Source organism: Dipodomys merriami, unplaced genomic scaffold (assembly GCF_024711535.1).
Source record: "Dipodomys merriami isolate MVZ:Mamm:240054 unplaced genomic scaffold, mDipMer1.0.p SCAF_2, whole genome shotgun sequence".
In the NCBI taxonomy this organism is placed as follows: Eukaryota; Metazoa; Chordata; class Mammalia; order Rodentia; family Heteromyidae; genus Dipodomys; species Dipodomys merriami.
The window spans coordinates 82,884,716-82,905,472 of NW_027203381.1; the positions used below are offsets into that span (position 1 = coordinate 82,884,716).

The window sequence follows — 20,757 nt, forward strand, 5'->3', positions numbered from 1 at the left end:
AATATGATTAGAGCTTATTAATTTTTATAACATCATGGAGATAATTAAAATGACCATGTATTAGGTAAGAGTTGAGAAATACAGTTTTCTTCATTGTTGCTGTTTATATGTTTTTTTTTCTTTCATTTTTACCTGAGATTTCTTGGGATCAATTAACTGGGAAATCTTGTAAACAATTTCATCAAATGTCATTCCAGATAAGGATTTTCCATGGGTATCTTTCAACTTTCGTAAGGAATCTGTAAGCTCTTTTCTGGAAGAGATTATAAAAGAATGGTGATTTTTCCCCATTGCCTTGAAAATATGTCCTCCAAATGAGATACAAAATAGGTATGTAGCATTATAGATAAAAGTCTAAAATGGAAAGAAAAGATTATAGTTCCATCTTGACTTATCTTAAACCAAATGTAACTCCTACTGTGCTCAATGTGTAACACGAGTAATATATTTTCTTTCCAGATTGTAATTTTATTTTTATTTTTTAAACTTTGTTTTTGAGAACTCACTTTCAAATGTGCAAATCAAGTTTAGTTTTTAATATACTGAGGTTTTAATATTACATCTCTCAAATTTCCCTCAGGGCTAAAATATTCCTAAGTTATTACTGGATTCTTCCTTATTCATTGCTAATAGTTTTGCTTTTATAAAACTTGGATTCAAAAAATAAAGATGAAAAGAAAAGATTAAAAGATGTATTCCTTAGACAAGAATTAGTATGTAATTACTTTAGTCAACTTGTGCCTTACCACTTTTCAAAGTCCACTGCTCCAGAGTCTCCATTTACATTTTTATTTGTATGTATGAGTGCCAGTACTGGGGCTTGAACTCAGGGCATGTATACTGTCCCTTAGCTTGTTCACTCAAGACGAGTATTCTACACTTGAGTCACACATTCACTTCTGGCGTATTGACAGGGCTGGCTTGAAATCATGATCTTCAGATCTCAGCCTTGAGTTGCTAGGATTACAAAGTATGAACCACTAGTGCCTGGCTCCATCTACATTTTTGATGGGGAAGATCAGGATAAAATAATTTTCTTTCACAAGTCATTTTCTGTTTATCTATTTGTAATATCCTTATGGCAGTTCTATTTTCTTATTTCTTATGGCAGTTCTATTTTCTTATTTCTTATTAGGAAACTTAAAAACATAATTTAAAAGGTATAAAAAGCATTGTCTTCAAATGAAAATTACAGAGAAAACTTGAATTTTACTCTTGATGCAAGAGTAGAGATGAAAGAAATTTCATTTGTATAGAATTAAGTATCTTTCTGCTAAAGTCAGGGTATGAAAAGCATAGTAAAATTATGAATTTTTATATCTAACTATATTCTTTGACAAAAAATTATAAGGACTGTAAGTAAAATTAAGGTTAGGAAACTAAAAGTTACGCTGTTTGAACATAACTTATAGCGTACAATAAATGTTTACTTTGGTATTTGGTTATTAAGGTAGTTATTATAGCTAGTGGCATTAAAATTGTTAAACTTACAACTACTTATACTTCCAGTAACAAATTTAGTTATTTTCCCATTATTTAAGGGTAATAATAAAGAAGATATTTCCCATATATGTTAGAACATTATCTCTTCTTAGTAAATTACATTTTACCAAACCATAGTAACACAATATTAACATAATAACTGTAGTTTTTGTGTATGTGTATTGTTTCTCTGAAAGATTTTATTGACACAATTATAGCTATAGGAAACTGTATAATACAATCTGTATCTACTTAATAAAAGCTGAGATACCTGGTATGTTGTGGAAAAGCAGTTTTCAGCTTGTCTGTAATTCTTTCCAAATTCATCATGGAAGGATCATTTCCCAGACCTGCTGCAGCAGGGACGGCTTCTGCTACAGGTGTTGGCATAGTCCAGGCTATGCCAGTCATCTGTAAGGAGCAGAGTTACAACTGATGAGCTTCAATTATTAAGTACTATTCCATGCCAACATGCTATTTCAATATAACAGAAAAAAGCATTACTAATAATACTGATACCCACATTCTCTTTTTAGAGTATTTTCTTAATATTTCTAAGTTAATGTAATGACCTTAGCATAATTTGAAAACAAGCTATGCTTGCCTTTATAAACATGTATAAAAATACATGCAGGGTATTTATTGATGGCTATTAAAATTTTAAATTGTTATTATAAAGGGGTACGGAGGGGTTACAGACAATTATGTAAGTCAAATAAAGAATACATTTCTTTTTGCGCAATGACACCCCTTCTGGTGTTCTCTCCCAGTTTTTCCCACCCACAAGTTGTATAGTTCATTTTCAATATAGTGTCTAGTGAGTATCACTGCTCCATTTGTTTACCCTTTGTGCCTCCACTTCTGTGCCTCCCCTTAAACTCCCAAATGGCTGTTTCTTGAGTGAGTGAGAGAGAGAGAGAGAGAGAGAGAGAGAGAGAGAGAGAGAGAGAGAGAGAGTGTGTGTGTGTGTGTGTGTATGTGTGATATGAAACTGGTGCTTCATGTTTGCTAGGCCTGTGTTCTGCCCTTGAGCTATATCTCTAATCATTTTTGTTTTAGTTATTTTGACATAGGGTCTTATTTTCTGCTTAGGTCAGCCGAACCATAACATTCCTAGCTATGCATTCCATTGCCTTTCGGATGATACCCTTATGCCCAACTGTTGCTTGAAATGGGGTCTCAGAAACTTCTTGTTCAGGCTAGCCTTGAAACAAGATCTACTCCATCTCTGCCTCCCCAGGAGCTAGGATTATAAGTCATTGATGCTTGATTACTGCATATTTTTTTTTAATAACAGAAAATTGAAAACAACCTGAAATCAATAAATAAATGAAAAAATAAATTATGAAAGAGCCAATCAAATTCTTAAAAATACATCTTTATATATAGGCATGAGAGATGATCATAGGAGTTTTTTCTTTTTACAGTCTAGGATTCCATCAGAGTAATTTTGATTTTTCACCTCTGCATTTCTATATTATTTGCATTTTTATAATTACCCATAAACTTTTATAATTAGAAAAATAACAAAGTTTTCAAACAACTAAACAAAAAAGGCTACTACTATTGCAAAGAAGGATATTGTGGAAGTGATAGTGACATACCTAAGCTATGAAACCATTAATGTTTTCCTCATATTTTATGGTTATTCTTCCTTAGAACCATTATTATACTGTGAGTAAGTGAACGTTTTGAGAGTGAATCTGATTACTAAGGTAATTATATACATATCTTCTAAGAGTCCATGCATTATCATGAAAAATAAGCAACTACCGAAATAGCTTGCATAAAGTCTAATGAGTAAGAAGCAGAATTTTGATCAAAAATCTGATTTTCCTTAGAACTCTGATTTACCTTAGTATGAAGTTTTTCCTGAAGACCTCAAACAATTCTAATCACTTTAAATTTCTTTACTCCTTTTCAGGCCTGGATAAGACCTATCTAGCTGCCTATAACTAGGAAAATTTATAACATTACATGTATGTTCCAAGGTGAAGCTAATTTCCATTATCCTTTATAGAGCATACACTCTGTGTATTCTACTCTGTTTTACTTTTGTGTTAGTCCTGGAGCTTGAACTTAGGGCCTGAGCACTGTCCCTGAGCTTTTGTGCTCAAGACTAGTTCTCTAGTGCATGGACCACAGCTCCACTTCCTGTGTATTCTATTGTGTATAAATTATATTTTGTTTAGCTTTGACTAAATTTGTTTGACTTGGCTTCATTTTGCTTTTCAATCTAACCAACAGCTGTGCTAAAAATAAGCCATTTATTAAAAATACCCTACACTGTTTCCTGCTATAATTGTAAAGATATATTTATCTTTGTTTCCAAATACTTAGCTAATATCAGTTAAAGAAATAGTAAATAATATGTAATGCCTTTAGCAAAGCTTTACAGGAAGTAGTCATTCAATTATCATTTAATTATCACCATCCCCTCAATCACCATCATTATCACATCAAACAAATGAACAAAGAGGAAATATTAATTCAGGAAGCCTACTGTAGTGATAAAAAGCTAGTTAATATCTTTTTTACCAAAAGAGTTCTTACCAAGGGGGGTCTAGGTTGGCCAGCTGCAGTGATAACTCCAGGGCAAACTGCAGGCATTTGAGGAACAGTAAGTATGGGTCTAAAGAAAGGTTCCTTCATAAGAGGTCTTCCTAAGAACTGCTGCATCTAAAACAGAAAAAGAAAAAAAAAAGGTGTAAAATTCACATTTTATAAATTTATATAGGTGATTATTTAAGTTCATAGATCAATGTATAAGACTCATATGGGAAATATAGATACAAAGCATATTAGAAGCAATGTATGTCAAAACAGGGACCTTGATATGTGAATACATAAAAAAGCAAAGGAAGTGAGATAGTGGTATGAGAAAACACAATTAGATTTTAACTTTCACATTCACTCACCTACCTGGGTAACTCAGGATGCCAAGTTCATAGTTTATGAAATAGGGTCAGATTAGGTGATCTTTGTGTTTCTCTCAAGTAGAATAAACATTATAGACCTTGTAAAAGTGATATTCAGTGGAATGCTTCCCATGTTAGCAGACAATATTGATAATAGGAAATTTCACAGAAAAGAACTCAAAGCTACACATAGACAATATGGCCTATATTGTTATGCCTTGAACATACCAATTCTTAAAATAGTTGCAAATGATACATTTTAAACTAGAACAATGTTCTTTTTAATCTTTATTTGGCTATGCTGGGTGTTTGAACTTGGGGCTTCCTGTTTTCTAGCCAGGCACTTTGTCTCTTCAGCTACACCTACATCCTTTTTATGGTCTCGTTATTTTTGAGATACGGACTTATCCTTTTGCCTGGGCCAGGCTGAATCTTGACTTTCCTAATTATATTCTCCATTGTAACTGATATGACAGGTGCTTATCATCATACACAGCTACTGGCGGAGATGGGTCTCTTGTCAACTTTTGCTTGGCTGTTCTCAAATCACAATTTTCTCTATCTCTGCCTCCTAAGCAGCTAGGATTACAGGCATGAGCCATGAGTGCTTGGTCAAAAATGTTCTTAAACACAGTGCTCCTACAGAAACTAAACAATCCAAACTGTGACAGGTAACAATATCATTTAAACTAAAGGGCTAAGGATGTAGATTAGTAAACTTGACTGGCATGTTCAGTGCTGAGTTTGACACCCAGCACTACAAAATTAAAAATTAAAAAATTAAAAATATTCTAAAGTACATGGTGTTTAATATATAATGTGTTTAGGTCATGATTATATTTTTAATAAGTCATAGAAGTCATATAGTTTTAGAATTATTGGTTATATTCAACTATGAGCAGAATGACATCTTAAAAGTTCTACATCAAGTAGAGTGCTAATAGCAAATGCTATATGCACCCAAATATCTTACAGCCATCTTAAATTTCTTTACTTAGATGAGTTATGATAATAAAATTTATCACCTTCCTAAATGTTCTTTTGAAAACTGGTGTGAATTTCCTCAGATAAGTTACTATTTTTCCTGTAAACATATTAAAACAGTATAAAACAGAGTCTAGTATATCTAATTGGTCCCTAGCAATAAAAAGAGAAGGAGCATATGTGGGTGGAAGCTATCTTTTGTGTTGAAAATAGGCTAGAATATACAAGTAAAGAAAAAGAAAATCTAAGTGGAAGGCACTAAATCTTTTGTAAATGCTTTCTAGGGTATTGTGCTGAGATGTTGCTAATACAAGGGCATTGTCAATTCTGTTTTCATCAGTTATCTCCCCACAATTACTGTATAGGGGAGGTTGAATGAAAATTACTCTTTGATCAAATGTATCTCAAAGACCCATTTATATAAACTACTGAACTGAACTCAGCTGAAACAGCAAGCTAATTGTATCATCTGATAAAAATATTTATCTGCTAATTGTATCAGCAGGTATGAACATAATTACAACTGGTTCTCATAACATGGGCATGTTCTATTTTGAGCACACATTAAAAACAGCATATTCATTGTTAAAGAGCTTTACAAGTTAATCAAAATGAAGATGGCAATTTTGAAAATATCAGGTTTCTTACTAGTATCTCCGGACTGGGTGGTGGTGGAGGAAGCTGGACTGGAGGCAAGGTACTCAAGGCAAAACCCTGTTTCACCTTGTTGATTTGCTCATTATACTGTGTCTGGTAGAAGAGAAATTATTTTGGATCTTAATTAAATAAACAGTATATAGGAATTGCTTAAACAGTTTTGAATAGCAGAATAGTTCTTTATCCACTGATAGAAATGCTATAAAGTTTCTCTACTTAAATACAATTCTACAAACAATTCTATGAACCACTATTCCCTCACATAAATAACAGTATTTCTAGAAGATGGTTGATAAGAAATAGTGACACATGATTCAGTTCCTTATGAGAACTCCTGTGTTTCTATACTTTTCTGTTTCCAACTAGAAACCATCCATAAGAAACAAATGAAGGGGCTGGGAAGGTGGCTCAGTGGTAGAGTGCTTGCCTTGCATGCATGAGGCCCTGGGTTCGATTCCTCAGCACCACATAAGCAAAAAGAAAAAAGCCGGAAGTGGTGCTGTGGCTCAAGTGGTAGAGTGCTAGCCTTGAGCTGAGGGACAGCGCCCAGGCCCAGAGTTCAGGCCCCATGACCGGACCCCCCCTCTCCCAAAAAAAAAAAAAGAAACAAATGAAGAGTGTAAATAGTTCAGAAGCTATACATAATGCACTGGCTAGAGAAAACCAAAGATTTTAATAACAGAATTGAACTACTCATAAACGTTTCTTTAAAAAAAAGTGTAAGGGAAAATTTTAGTGGCATTTACTAACCACATTAAAAAAAACCTCAAATGCTATACATATAGCTCGATTTACTTCTATACATTTTTTCCCCTTCCTGGATTCCGCCAAAAATAAGAAAGCTTAACACAATGATTTAAACATGTTTAGGGATTATCCCTGGCTCACTTCATTATTTTAGTAAACAAACTGCAAGTTTGTAATCAAAGTCGTACAAAACATTTAGAAATAGCCATGCAGAGAACATACTTAGAGGAAAACAAGGAGAAGGAAAGGGGCATCTCTTTTGAGGTCTAAACTTGGAATAAACCCAGTGCATATGCTGAACGTCACTAAACTGTGAGCTAAAAAAATCCTGAGGAGAAATAATCAAAACTCTCACACAATAACTGTTAGTCTATAGTACTCTGAAGTATCTCTTCACAATTAATTATCATTGCTGTAGTGTTTTGAAAGCAGAAATAAATTACCACTGTACATAAAAAGGTTATAAAAGCAAATTAACAGATATTCGGGGGGACAATTATGTCTCTAGATTACCTCTAGCATAGAGACTCACTATAATTAAACCAATCATTAGGAATTATTTTGCATTCTGAAGTAATCTCATAAAAAGACTTAAAAAAGAATATAGGGCTATTTAATATTCCTTTTAATTCTGTAAATACATTATTAGAAAGAGCTGGTCAATACATTTAAGTATGAATGGGATGAAGTTAGTTTTGGAATTTTAGGAAAACTTTGATGTACAATTTTTGTGTTTAATCATTTCTTCAACTAAGGATGTAAAAGGCTGTGTATGTGTGTGTGTGTGTGTGTGTGTGTGTGTGTGTGTGTGTGGTGTTTAATCATTTCTTCAACTAAGGATGTAAAAGGCTGTGTGTGTGTGTGTGTGTGTGTGTGTGTGTGTGTGTGTGTCTCATACCTGCTCAAGAGGCTGAGATCTGAGGATCACAGTTCAAAGCCAGCCTGAACTGGAAAGTCAGTGAGACACTTATTTCCAATAGAAAAAGTCAGAAGTGGTGCTATGGCTCAAGTGGCAGAGTATTAGCTTTGAGCAAAAGAAACTCAGGGACAGCATTCAGGCCAACTTCAAGCCTCAGGACCAGCAGTCTCAGACCAAATGATAAACTTTGATACTCAAAATTTTTTTTAAAAGCCTCAAAAATTTCTCTAATTGCCTTTTTTTTTTCGTCAGTCATGGGGCTTGAACTCTGGGCCTGGGACCTGTCCCTCAGGTCTTCAGCTCAAGGCTAGGGCTCTACAACTTAAGCCAGAGCACCACTGTGGTTTTCTGTTGGTAAATTGGAGATAAAGAGTCTCACAGACTTTCCTGCACAGGCTGGCTTTAAACTGCAATCCTCTGATCTCAGCCTCCTGAGTAGCTAGGATTACAGGCATGAGCCACCAGCGCCCAGCCTAATTGCTTTTAATGTCAGATGTCAGATGTCCTTAAGTGTGTACCACAGGTAACATTGGGTCAGTTTGCTTTTCAGAACTTACCCGGAGGTATGCAATCTTGTTTCTAACATCCGCCACAATGGCATTCCAACTATCTACTGCAGCCTTTAATTGAAGTGATTCTAGATTGCTGATACAGACATGGACACACAGAAAAAGCTTTGTTTTTAATGTGGTATTTCCATTATGTTTCTAGCATATATGTAAACAATATAAAAGAAAATAATTCCTCCCCAACCAATTATTTCAAATAAGGTCAAAGATATATAGTAATGCTTGTTATTGAAAATGAAAGCAGAAGAGTAGGGTGCTGGTGGCTCACACCTATAATTCTAGCTGTTCAGGAGGCCGAGACCTGAGGACCACAATTTGAAGTTGGCCTTAAAAAAAAATGTGTGATTCTTATTTCCAATTTATTACTGAAAAAACTGCAAGTAGAGCTATGGCTTAGTGGTGGCCTTGTGAAAGCTCAGAGACAATGTTCAGGCACTGTGTTCAAGTTCCAGGACTAGCACATTCACACATAAACAAACAGAAATCAGTAATACAAGAATTATTTTTTTAGTAATACAAGAATTATTTTATCCTAAATATAATTTAGGATTCGAGTACACCCAGGTTTTTAATCTTGGCAGTATTTTTAGGATATATTATAGAAATAAACCATTATTTTACTGGAATATCTCTAATGATGTCAGAAAGCAGAGAAAAACCAAATAGAATAATTACCTTAGTTATCTCAAAAATGCTGATCCATCTTGAAAGCAGGTTTTCAACTAGCTTCTCATTAACCATGACATCACAGAGCTATAGTTGGTCTAACTGTCTCCTTTGTGAATTATGAAACTATCTCTCTCCCTCTCTTTCTTTCTCTCTCCAGCCTCTGAGAGGGCAAATGAGAAAAGGATCTCCTCTATGAGAAGAATAAGATTACAGTTTTTTGTAAAGTGTCTAAAGTGGACAAACATAAAAGGTCCACCAATTCATGTCAACAAATAAAGAAGGAACAATTTTGAGACTTTTAGGGTTTATCATCTCTGAAAGAGATTTCATGTGAACTTCCAAAAGGTCTACCTATTCTAACATTCCCACACCTGTACTATTCAGCCTAACAATCTAAAGAGAGCAGAAATTATTTCTAAGATAGTCTCATAGAAATAAGCTTCATAATAATAAACCATTAAAAGGAAAAAGGATTAGAAAAAGTTTCCAATTAGAATTCACCTGATTTTATGTCTGGTGTTTATGCATTTTTCTGATACTTTTGCTGTATTTCACAATGCAACACAAAATACTTCTGTGGTTATTTTTCCAGCAGCTATTATTATATTTAAAGCTCCTTAATACTTACACATAAGCAACACAATGCAGGAATCAAAGTGACTGGATTAGTTTTAAAGTTTAATAGAACCAGGGTTTCCTTAATTTCATTTTGTCGGCTGTACTGTACATAATAAACCTTACGTTCAATATGGAAACACTGACCTATCTCTGAGATTATGATGAATTCAGGAAGAAGAAAAGGTTACCTTGCTGCCATGTGAGTCACCCTGGCAAGCTGATTAAGACACTCCTTTTCAGTCTGTTCTAGATGAAGTAAACCAAAATCTCTACGACATTGTAAAAAATATACCTATAGATTTTGGAGAGAAAAAGAAGTTGAGGAATCTTGTTAAAAGTAAAATTTCTCAATTATCTCAAGTAAATTTTAAGCTATTTTTCAGCCTAATACTCCTAGTACTTCTAGTAGCTCTAGAACCTTTAGTACCTCAGTTTCTTGACCATTACAATACCGCTTCTTTGTCAGTGTTATTCTGAAATTTTCTTGCTCAGTGGTTATTGGCTTTATAAGCACTCAAGGATATTACTTTTCAAACGTGCATACATATTAGAATTATTTTGGAAACTTTAAGAATGATGCCCTGGCCCAGAGTGTCTAATGTAACTGATGAATGGGTATAGCCTGGGCATTAGGATTTTTGAAAGCTCTCAGTTGAAGTTTGAAAATATTATTTACTTATTATTATTATTATTTTTTTTGTCTATCATGGGGCTTGAACTCCTTCCCTCACTTTTCTTAATTTTTAGAATATGCAGAAAAATATTCTGTCATTTGACAAAGCAGTTTGCGTATATAGTACATCTTGATTTGTGTCATCCTTTCAACATTTTCACCCCTTCCTATTTTTCTCAGTTCTATGATACATACAATAAATTCTTGATTGCCTTCTCCCCACTCTCTCCCATTCTCACTTCATTACTCTACCCTTTCCCTTTACCCTCCCCTCTTGCAACATTCTCGCTAATCCAGACTTTATTCTGGCAAGGGATTGAACCTTGCTTTTTTTTTTGGAGAGAAAGTGCTTACTGTTATTAAAGAGTGTTAAAAATCTTTTTATCTCTGTCACTAGTAACTTTTATTTAGGATCTAAGAGCTCAACAACTCAAATATCTGTGGAATATAGTGTTGGAGTACTAGTTTTACAGAAGAAAAAGCTCATCTTACATTAAAAGGTTAACTTTGTGTCCTTCATTTTTCACACTTTCAGTCAAAAGTTCCTTTCTGCTACCATTTAGAAAGGGTGGGTAATAATGTTGAAAGGAGTGACACTGATCAAGGAGCACTTCATAAAGTGCTTCATTGGATGGCAACTCCTTGGTACAACTACTTAAAGATTTTATAATCAAAATGCCCCGTAGCCCATTTAAAAAAATCACAAGTCTATCTTCATAAAAACTTCTCCAAGTTGTCAATAGTTTCTATACATCTACAATAGATCAATTTCTTGGAGTCACTGAAGCAAAATGACACAAAAATCATAAACATTAATGTTCTCATGCACAATATGCTGCTAACTCAAAAAAGTATAAATGTTTAAGCTGTATTTTCCTGGATGGTAGTAAGGTATCTTATTTAGGATTTCTTTTTTTTTTTTTTGGTCGGTCGTGGGGCTTGAACTCTGGGCTTGGGTGCTGTCCCGGCTCTTCAGCTCAAGGCGACCATTCTACTGCTTGAGCCACAGCCCCACTTCTGGTTTTCTGGTGGTTTATTGGAGATAAGAGTCTCATAGACTTTCCTGCCCGGGCTGGCTTTGAGCCTCTATCCTCAGATCTCAGCCTCCTGAGTAGCTAGGATTACAGGTGTGAGCCACACAAATCAGTCTTTTTGTTTTATTTTGCTTTCTTCTTCAATTCTTTCAGTTATATGAATAGTATACAAGTAAAACTGGCCTCTCTCTTAGTCGACCCACTGTTCTCTTTTTATTGTCTTACCTCGGCTGTTAAGGCTCTGCTAGTTTCTGCATTCAACTTGTTTAAGTATGTCTTAACTGTGCTTTCCAAATTATGCTTTTCCATTTCCCACTGGGATCTGCAATATATGATCATTAAAGAATCAGCAACGATAAACTTTTTCATTTTATTCAGGAGAAAGAAGAGTCAAGCTATATAATCAAAAAGAAAGGATTTCTTAGAAAAGTGTATGGCACATAAAAACAAGAGAAGGCCTTACTGCCATCCTTTACTTTGATGAAGTTTTAAGGTTGTCAACACAGTGCTTATGACCTGTAGTGGTTATGATCTGTAACTGGCTCAGACATCAAGTATCTTAGGATGAATCTTAGTTACACATCTTAATAAGTATAAGACTTGGGCAAAAATGATATACTTAATGTTTGTCCTTTCACTATCCTCACCCATCACAATTCAGGTAATGCCTTTTTAGAGGTGATAAGGTTAAAAAGATTAAGTATTCATGAATAGGGCTAGAGCCCATGTAAAAGAGGCTTGAAAGTGTTGCTGTGTGCTCCTGAACCGGCCTTGGCAATAACAGAGCCAGGATAGCAGAATTGAGGTTTGGGGACCTGTAGCCTTCCACCAGCAAGAGATCCAAAGGTTTTATTAACACAGTTTAGGGTAAAATTCCCTATTCAGTTCCCTTATGCTAGGACTGATATACCTTTTCAGGAAAACTCTCAGCATTACAAGACATTCCAAACTTCCAGTCCTTTCGGATCTCACAGCTTGGATTTTCAGGCTCTCACATGAAAGCACTTCTTTGCCCCTACCTCTATATAAAGGTTACAGTGAGAAGATGGATATCTCTCAGGAAGTAGATTATTACCACATAACGAAGTGGCTGGTGTCTTGAATTTTCAGACCCCAGAACTGTGAGAAATACATTGCTTTAAAAAAAATAGGCTAGTGTCAGTGGTATTTTGTTATAGTAGCTAAAACAATCAGAGCAAGTGAATTAGTTTCTGTATTCCACAGTTTGTTCAGATGTAAAATGGAGAAAGCTGTATTTGCTTAAAAAGTGGCTGTTATAAAGTTCATTTGGATAGTATCCATAGAACACTTTTTATCTGTTACATAAATACTAAATGAAAACTATTACTATTAGTACATTTTATATAAAAGTATCTACAAGTCTTTTGTACATCAATAATAGCAACTACCTACGTTTTTATTATTCCATCATAAAGGGAAGATACTTTACTGGTTGAGTCAAATCTTACAGCTTGAGGGGAAAAGAGAAAGATAAGGACACTATTTGTGCATATTATAAAAATGGCTAAGTGTAAGGTTTCTTGCTTTTTGTGTTTTTTTTTTTTTGTCATTCCTTCTCAGCTTCTTACACTCAAGCCCCTGAAATCCATCACTTACTAGCTAAATTCTGTTTTTAATTAGAACAATTATCTGAAACTATATTATGACAGGGGCCTCCCACAAAAATTATTCTCAATGCTGTGTTATTAACTCAAGAGGTTTTGGGAAGAAATAAAATTGTGAAAAACTCAAGTAGATATTCTAACTCCACACAAAAAGAGTTCATTATTATGCCAGTAAGTATTTGTACAAAATTTGCTGAAAAGAAAAAATACAGACCACCAAAATTAAGAAACATTTGTGCTTTTTTTTTTTTTTTGGTCAGTCATGGGGCTTGAACTCTGGGCTTGGGTGGGTCCCTCAGCTCTTCAGCTCAAGGCTAGTGCTGTACCACTTGAACCAAAGTGCCACTTCTGGTTTTCTGAGTGGTTTATTGGAGCTAAGAGTCTCCGGGACTTTCCTGCCCTGGTTGGCTTTGAACCATGATCCTCAGATCTCAGCCTCCTGAGTAGCTAGGATTACAGGCATGAGCCACTGGCACCGGGCTACATTTGTGCTTTAAATACTAACAAGAAAAGCAAAGATAACCCACAGGATGGGAGAAGTACTAACAAAACATAGCTGAAAAGAAATTTGTGTCCAGGATTAGTAATACAGCTTGGTGTTAGAGTACTTCTCTAGACCACATAAGGCCCTGAGTTCAAGCCTCAGCACAGAAAAACAAAGAAGCTCCCATGATACCTACATACATAGGATCATTAAAACTCAAGAAAAAAATGCCATTCCAATTTTCAAAATGGGCAAAAAAATTAAGTATAAGAAGATAAAAAGAGGACTAATTAGATAAAAATACATTCAACATATTTAATCACTGGAAAAATGAAAAGTAGAGGCATAATGCCATACCATTTCATACATAAAAGGTAAAATACAGATAATTTAATAAGTCTAAATACGAATGTAGAGATATTAGAATCCTTATACATTCTTGAAACTGTAAAGTGATATTGCTACTTGGAAAATTGGTAATTCTCAAAAAGTTAAATGTAAAATTTACCGGTGACCCAGCAAATTCTAATCCTTGATATATATGCACAAAAGCATCTCTAGATAAATATTCTTTGATGTTCAATACAACTTTGCTCACAATAGTGGAAAAAATTAGAAAAACTATTCTCCATATTGATAAAAAGATAGAGAGTTACGTCTAAACATGAATTATTATGTATCCATAAAAGAAATGAGTTCTTATGTTAAAGGACAGAGGGGTTTTAAAACCATTATGTTAAGTAAAAGGAATTTATCATAAGGAACCACATGTTGTGATTCCATTTGCATAAAATATCTGAAATAGGCAGATCCATAAAGACAGTAGAATAGGCTTACCAAAAGCTGGAGGAGAAATGACATCATTTTTAATGGCTACAAGGTTTCTTTGGTATAAAGGTTTTTATTATTCCTTTTCATGTATAAAATAAATGTTCATTTTTTATTTTAATTTTTATTTTTTGTGAACATACTGTACAGAGGGGTTACAATTACATGGGCAAGATAATGAGTACAATAAATGTTCATTTTTGTACTTGAAAAAAAAAAGCACTCTGGAAATAAAGATAGTGGTGACAGTAATATGGTTCTGTGAATAAACTAAAACACCAAAGAACTCCATGCTGTAACAGAATGAATTTTGTGCTATATAAATTACATAGGAAATAAACTTTTAGAAATTATCCAAGAAAAACAATAGATGGTTGAATGATACCTCTCCAGTATCATAAAACAAGTATACCTATTATTACTGATTAAAGGAATAAGAACATGTTCTAATTTAGGTTAGTAATTTGTTGTTTCTAAGACCAAATTAAAGGTGAATATCTTCCAAAGTGCCAAGGACACTTCAGTTTATATCCACCGTCTGTCTGTAATTACTGATACTGTTCAATATCATGCTTAACCAGTTTGAGTGGCAAAGGATATGGCTACTCTAGCCAGAAAATGTAGAGAAATACACAACTTCAGAGAGGGTGCATCTAGCCAAAGGAAAATTACCTTTTCATGGAAAGTTGTTCCTTAAGGTTCTTGATTTCATTGTCTTTAGAATGAACTTGTCGCTGTAATCTAAAAACAATAAGAAAAACATAATGTATTAGAAATTATTTCCCATTAGCGGTCAAAACAGTTCTTCTTGTGGCTGAGTAAGGACCAAGTGGGCCTAATTCAAATAAAAAAATCTTAATACTTGAAACGGTAACTGTACTCCTATATTTGGTCTAATGGAAACTTATCTAATTCACAATTTACTGACTTCTGATTTACTGATTCTAATCTCCAATTGACTTACTTCTGAATTACTGCCTTCTCAATGAAAAGGCAACTAAAAAGTAATCCAAAACATTAGAAAGCCAGAGACAACTGTTACCCTATCTTGCATTCTAGCTCCATGATATGGAAAAGCATCTTTAGTTCCTTATACTTTACCTCACCCACTAAAAAAGATTTGTTCCTAAGAGCAGTGTGACTAGTTTTCTAGTTTATTATAGTTACCCTCTCTCATCATTTTGTTAAAGAGAGAACAGGCTTTTCTTGGAATGACTTTTCCAAGGGTTTACTGACAGTTCCAAATTAAGAAGTTTTTGAACCACCCTGTCTGAGATGTATATGAGGGAAAAAGGATACTTACTGTCACTTCACTCCTCAACTTCCAATGTTTCTAGACAGTATATTTTCTTCTTCCATACTTTTGGATTATTCAGAGTGTTGAAGTTGTGAAGAATGTGTTACACTATCTTGATGGGCCTGGAGATCTCTTTGTTATATAATTTCAATTCTCACATGTTAATCTATCACTCATTAGCTCAAAAATTAATATTTTACCACATTATAGTATCTTCTACATATGTGTTATATATGTTTCTGATGTATTGGGCATCTGATGTTTGATGAATGTTTCATAGTGAATGCTTGTGATACATATACTTCCTCTAAAGTGGTTCATTTGTAGCTTCAAGTACACAAGCATGAAAAGGGAGTAAACCAGTATGAACTACACAGTAAGACTGTCTCAAAAAAGTAAAAGGGATCTACTCAGCAAAGGAGAGAAGCAGCTCATCTGCGCCGATATAATAATCACGTTTCTGATAATATTTTTCTATATTGGTCATCACTTTTCAGACGAGGACAAAAAGTTTTGAATACTGAAGTCTGAGTTTCTTATTCAGTAACTGCAGCCACATAGTTTGTACAAGCTTTCCCTCTTCTTAAACTTAGAAAATCTTTCTAATTCCAGTATCAAGTACTTTGTTTTTAAGGTATAAATATTAGAGAAAATTTAAGACCTAAATGTCTATCAAATGTTTCTTTTCCCCTCCCCCAAGTTGTATTGTTCATTTCCAACATAGTGTCTAGTGAGCATCACTGCTGGATTGGTTTAGACTCTTTGTTCGAAGACATTTCTATGGTCTATTCTCTCTATAGAATTCTAGGAATAGTAAAAGATTTTAAATTAGGTTTTAGGGATGGCTGGAGTGTTATTGTATTACAATTTATTAATATAATTTGTCACAAACTATGTCATTTAAACTAATGCACATCAGATGCAGTGATTAATAAAAGAATATTTATTTTTTTCCTGTTTAATTAATCATTTTACTATAGATGTAAGAGAGTTTGGTCAAGACAGGAAGTTTCCATGAATTTGGCTTGTTTTCAATCTCTCAAAACACAAAAACTCTGAGAAATAAGCACTCAACTGCTTCTATTATATTTGAGAAATAGACTTATCAAATGCTAAAAAGAAGCAGCCAAGCATTGATCACACTTTTACAAATGAGTCATGACCTAAAAGTTAATTATCTTTGCCATGTAATTCTATTATCTTCACACTTGTACAGTCAATTGAAGAGCTTGATATATAGAATATGCAGTCACTCCTTAATTCAGTTGGTGAAGTGAAAATATGGTGATTTTTAAGCAAGTATAGCCTTTGGAATATCTACTTGTGCAGTAACAATGCCCTCTAGTGGCTACATAGAAATTATCTTTCACAGATGAAGTTAACACAGCATTTCTCTTTTGTGACATTTATACTTACTTGGAAGCTTTATTGATTCCAAAAGCCACTTGTTGGTTAAGAGATGCAATAATTTTGTCTTTCTTTTTAACTTGCATTTGATTTTCTTGCCACCGGAATGTCACTGTTTTCAACTGTCTTTTGAAGTCCTGACCAATGAAAAATATTATTTTATGGTTAATTATATTTAGGTTATTAAAAATGGAAAGAAAACATTCTTAAAAAAATAAAAATTTATCACATTAACATTTGAAATACTTCTTACCTCCTTTAACGTAATGGCAAAAGTACTTACTTCACATTGATAGTGCAGTTTAAACAACTGTTGCTGACGCGCAAGCCTTTCTTTTTCAGTTTCTCCATACTCTGTGTTTGCCTTGCCAGTTGAACCCTGTGAAAGCAAATGAAACAGGAAAGTTTCATTTTCCTATAGAAACAGTAATACTTTAGTTACTTATAGGTATAAAGTTGCTAACTCCAAACTCATGCTTTATGGTCCAACTCAGCCCCTCACTAACTACAATATTCATTTAAACTATACTAGTCACTTGTCTGCTGCTATTGGGTAACAATTATCTGAATGCTTAACATTTTTTAGGAATTTTGTGTAATTTATTATGAAAGGAATTATATGAAATAGGCACAATTTTTATCATTTTAAGTAACTTGTTCAAGGTCACACAGCGAACAAAAGAATCTGAATTCTAACTCAGGCAGGCTCAATTGGCAAATACTTAGTTATTTCACTATATCATCTCATTTTAATGTTTTAACTTCTCCATGAGATTATAAACACTATAGAAGGGATTATGTCTTAACATCTTAACATAGTTCTTGACACAATGTAGATATTTCATAGGTTTGTTTATTTATTTATTAAGTGCCAGGCCTGAGGCTTGAACTCAGGGCCTGGGGACTATCCCTGAGTTTTTTTTGCTCAACGCTACCATTCTATTACATGAGCTTTTTGATGGTTAATTGGAGGCAAGAGTCTCAGGGACTTTCTTGCCTGGAATGGCTTTGAACCATGATCCTTTGATCTCAGTTGCCTAAGTTGCTAGAGCACCACAAAATAAACATCTTTCAAAAATGTATAACACTTTTATTCTAATTTTGAGTCTTATAGTTCTGACTACAGAAAAACCTATGTACTCATATTTAAACTTCAATGTGATATTTAAAGATAAAAGTATCCCAATTCAGTTTAAATGGACATATTCTAACACTTTATTTGGAAAAGACAAATAGGGCATACAAATTATGTGGTTATTATACCAGCTAGGGAATCATTTGTATTAACTCTTAGGCAATGAATATCTCTATATAATATATGCCTTATATTTAAATCACAGCAGTTATCACTGAATTCATATTTGTGGGCAAATACTTTCTAAAAAATTTTCATGGGGGCTGGGAAGGTGTCTCAGTGGTAGAGCGCTTGCCTTGCATGCATGAAGCCCTGGGTTCAATTCCCCAGTACCACATAAGCAAAAAGAAAAAAAGCCGGAAGTGGCACTGTGGCTCAAGTGGTAGAGCGCTAGCCTTGAGCTGAAGAGCTGAGGGACAGCGCCCAGGCCCAGAGTTCAGGCCCCACGACCGGAGCCAGAAAAATTTTTTTTCATGGACATTTCATGGTTAAAATGAGATTTAGTTAAAAAAAACTCAATTTTTTACAAAAATACTTTTCTCATGACATTTAATTCAGTGGGATTATTTTATGTATTTCTTTTTGTGATGCTCCAAACCTTTTACATGGAATCCATTTATAATGGATTTATAATGCCTAATGATTAAAGCCAGGAAATGATCTAAGGGCTAATGAAAAGTGGCCAGGAACAAAGGGTCTTAGAAAAAATAAATAAGCGCAACAATTTTTAAAAAATCCCAGGAGGGGGTAACAATGCTCGACAAGAAATGTACTCATACCTTACTCATGTAACTGTGAGCCCTCTATACAGCATCTTTATAATAAAAAAAAATCCCTTTATATGTCTCTTCTTGTTTTTTCTTTCTTTCAGACCACTGGCTTAAAATAAGAAAAAGTCATACTGTTCAAAAGGAAAATAAAGTAACAAGGAAGGCAGGACTATACCTTCTCCAATCATGGTTACCTGCTCTATCATGTCCAGAATATGTAATTCATCCAGGCTATAGAACTTGTCTTCAGTTGCAGAATCCTCTTGAATATCACTTGCATCATCTTTCATGTACCTACCAATTGAATGGAGATTTGCTTGTTTGTTCAACTGATCTTCAACTATGTATGAGCTATAGTAGTGATATGATCAATGTGATATTTTAAATTTGTTTGGTGATTTTATATCTAAGCTATTGTTTTCCAAATTAGTGCTATACTGGTCTCATGAGACACTCATCATTAGAAGTAATTATAGTCAAATAGGCTTTGGACAAAGAAGTACTTTTACTTATAGTGTGAATTAGGATATGTTTTACTGTTTTAGCACATTGACATCTTAAAAAACAATGACATCTAATGTTTGCAGAATAACTCATAAAGCACTATATAAATTGTTACTAGGTGTCACTTAGGTATTTGAGAGTGATCTAACATTTTGGAAAATTCCATTAAATCAACTGATTATATAAACTATTCATTCACAAACTCAATGTTCTAAATTAACCAAAGAATAAAAAAAGAAATTACGTATTCTTAGGTATCCTTGTAACTGAATTCTGCAAGATGAAGCATGATGAATTTATATATTTTTAAAGGATCCCCAAAACAATTTCTAAATTTTAAGCAAAATACAAGCATTAGATAATATAGGAAAATGTTCATATTTCTAATATAGACTAAGTGAAGTAAGTAAGGGTAAAGTTATAATGATATTAAGGTTTAAAACACCTAAACACGTAAAAGAAGAATGTCAAAGATAGTATGAAATAAATGTGAAAACAGTACTAGTTATTGAACTGGGATCACACACACATACATACACACGCACATATATGAATATATGTATGTATACACATATATACTTAGACAATCTACATTTATATATATATACTTATATATACATATATATATTTATACTCTTTTGTGCATTTATATATAATATTCTCTTTTTGTGTATATATGAAAAAAATCTCTTCTTTGGTGATTTAATCATCCAGATTGGGATGCAATACATGGAAAATGAGTGAAAATGATTGATGAAATTGTTTCATCACTATTAAGTTAATTTTATACCACATTGACACAGCCTAAAAAAATTAAGGAAACATATTGACCCAGTGGTTCTGATTTTCTCCCAAAGCAGGTGAAAGTATCTTTGATAATAAACTATTTTAAATTAATGGATTATATCTATGAACATTAATAAATTGTATTCCACAAACCATAGCTTTTAGGTTAAGAAAATATCTTCTTGTGTCATTTTACAGATATCCAATTTATAGGATTAGAATTCTTCAACATTACCAATACTCAGATGACCAAATATTTTGGTTGGGATAATGATCCCTTCATTAGACATTTCCACCTCTTCTTTAAACTTCTTTTATGTGTTGTAAATCATATGGCTGCAAAATATATCTTATACAGATCTTCTGACATTAAAATGTTTGTTAAAGTTTCAAATTTTACTTTCAAAAACTAAAATAAAAAAGTGCCTCAAGTTAAACTAAATTTGTAAAAGGAGCCAGTGAGATATAAATGATATATCCTTTAAGTCTTAGATTTACCTAATTATTGATACATATTTTAAAGTATTTTTTGCAGTATTCACATTGTGAACGAAGCATTAGGAATTAGATGACTCTTAAGCAGCCTCACAGACAAAGGGGTGAGTCTGTTCTTTAAAGATGATAACTTAATTTTATGAACAACTAGATTAA

At 33.6% G+C, this 20,757-nt stretch overlaps 1 protein-coding gene across 9 annotated transcripts in view; it reads right to left on the reverse strand.

Moving 5' to 3' along the window:
* Positions 1-20,757, reverse strand: part of Dzip3 (DAZ interacting zinc finger protein 3) — a 71,927-nt gene that overhangs the window by 4,142 nt on the left and 47,028 nt on the right. For all 9 annotated transcript variants that reach the window (XM_070030285.1, XM_070030287.1, XM_070030281.1 and 6 more), the window contains 11 exons: positions 19,011-19,110; positions 17,195-17,290; positions 16,921-17,048; positions 14,880-14,948; positions 11,496-11,592; positions 9,752-9,855; positions 8,265-8,352; positions 6,033-6,134; positions 4,036-4,161; positions 1,754-1,893; positions 133-253 (listed from right to left, as the gene is read on the reverse strand). In XM_070030285.1, coding sequence (XP_069886386.1) covers positions 133-253; positions 1,754-1,893; positions 4,036-4,161; positions 6,033-6,134; positions 8,265-8,352; positions 9,752-9,855; positions 11,496-11,592; positions 14,880-14,948; positions 16,921-17,048; positions 17,195-17,290; positions 19,011-19,110 — 1,171 coding nt within the window. The remainder of the gene's footprint in view (positions 1-132; positions 254-1,753; positions 1,894-4,035; positions 4,162-6,032; positions 6,135-8,264; positions 8,353-9,751; positions 9,856-11,495; positions 11,593-14,879; positions 14,949-16,920; positions 17,049-17,194; positions 17,291-19,010; positions 19,111-20,757) is intronic.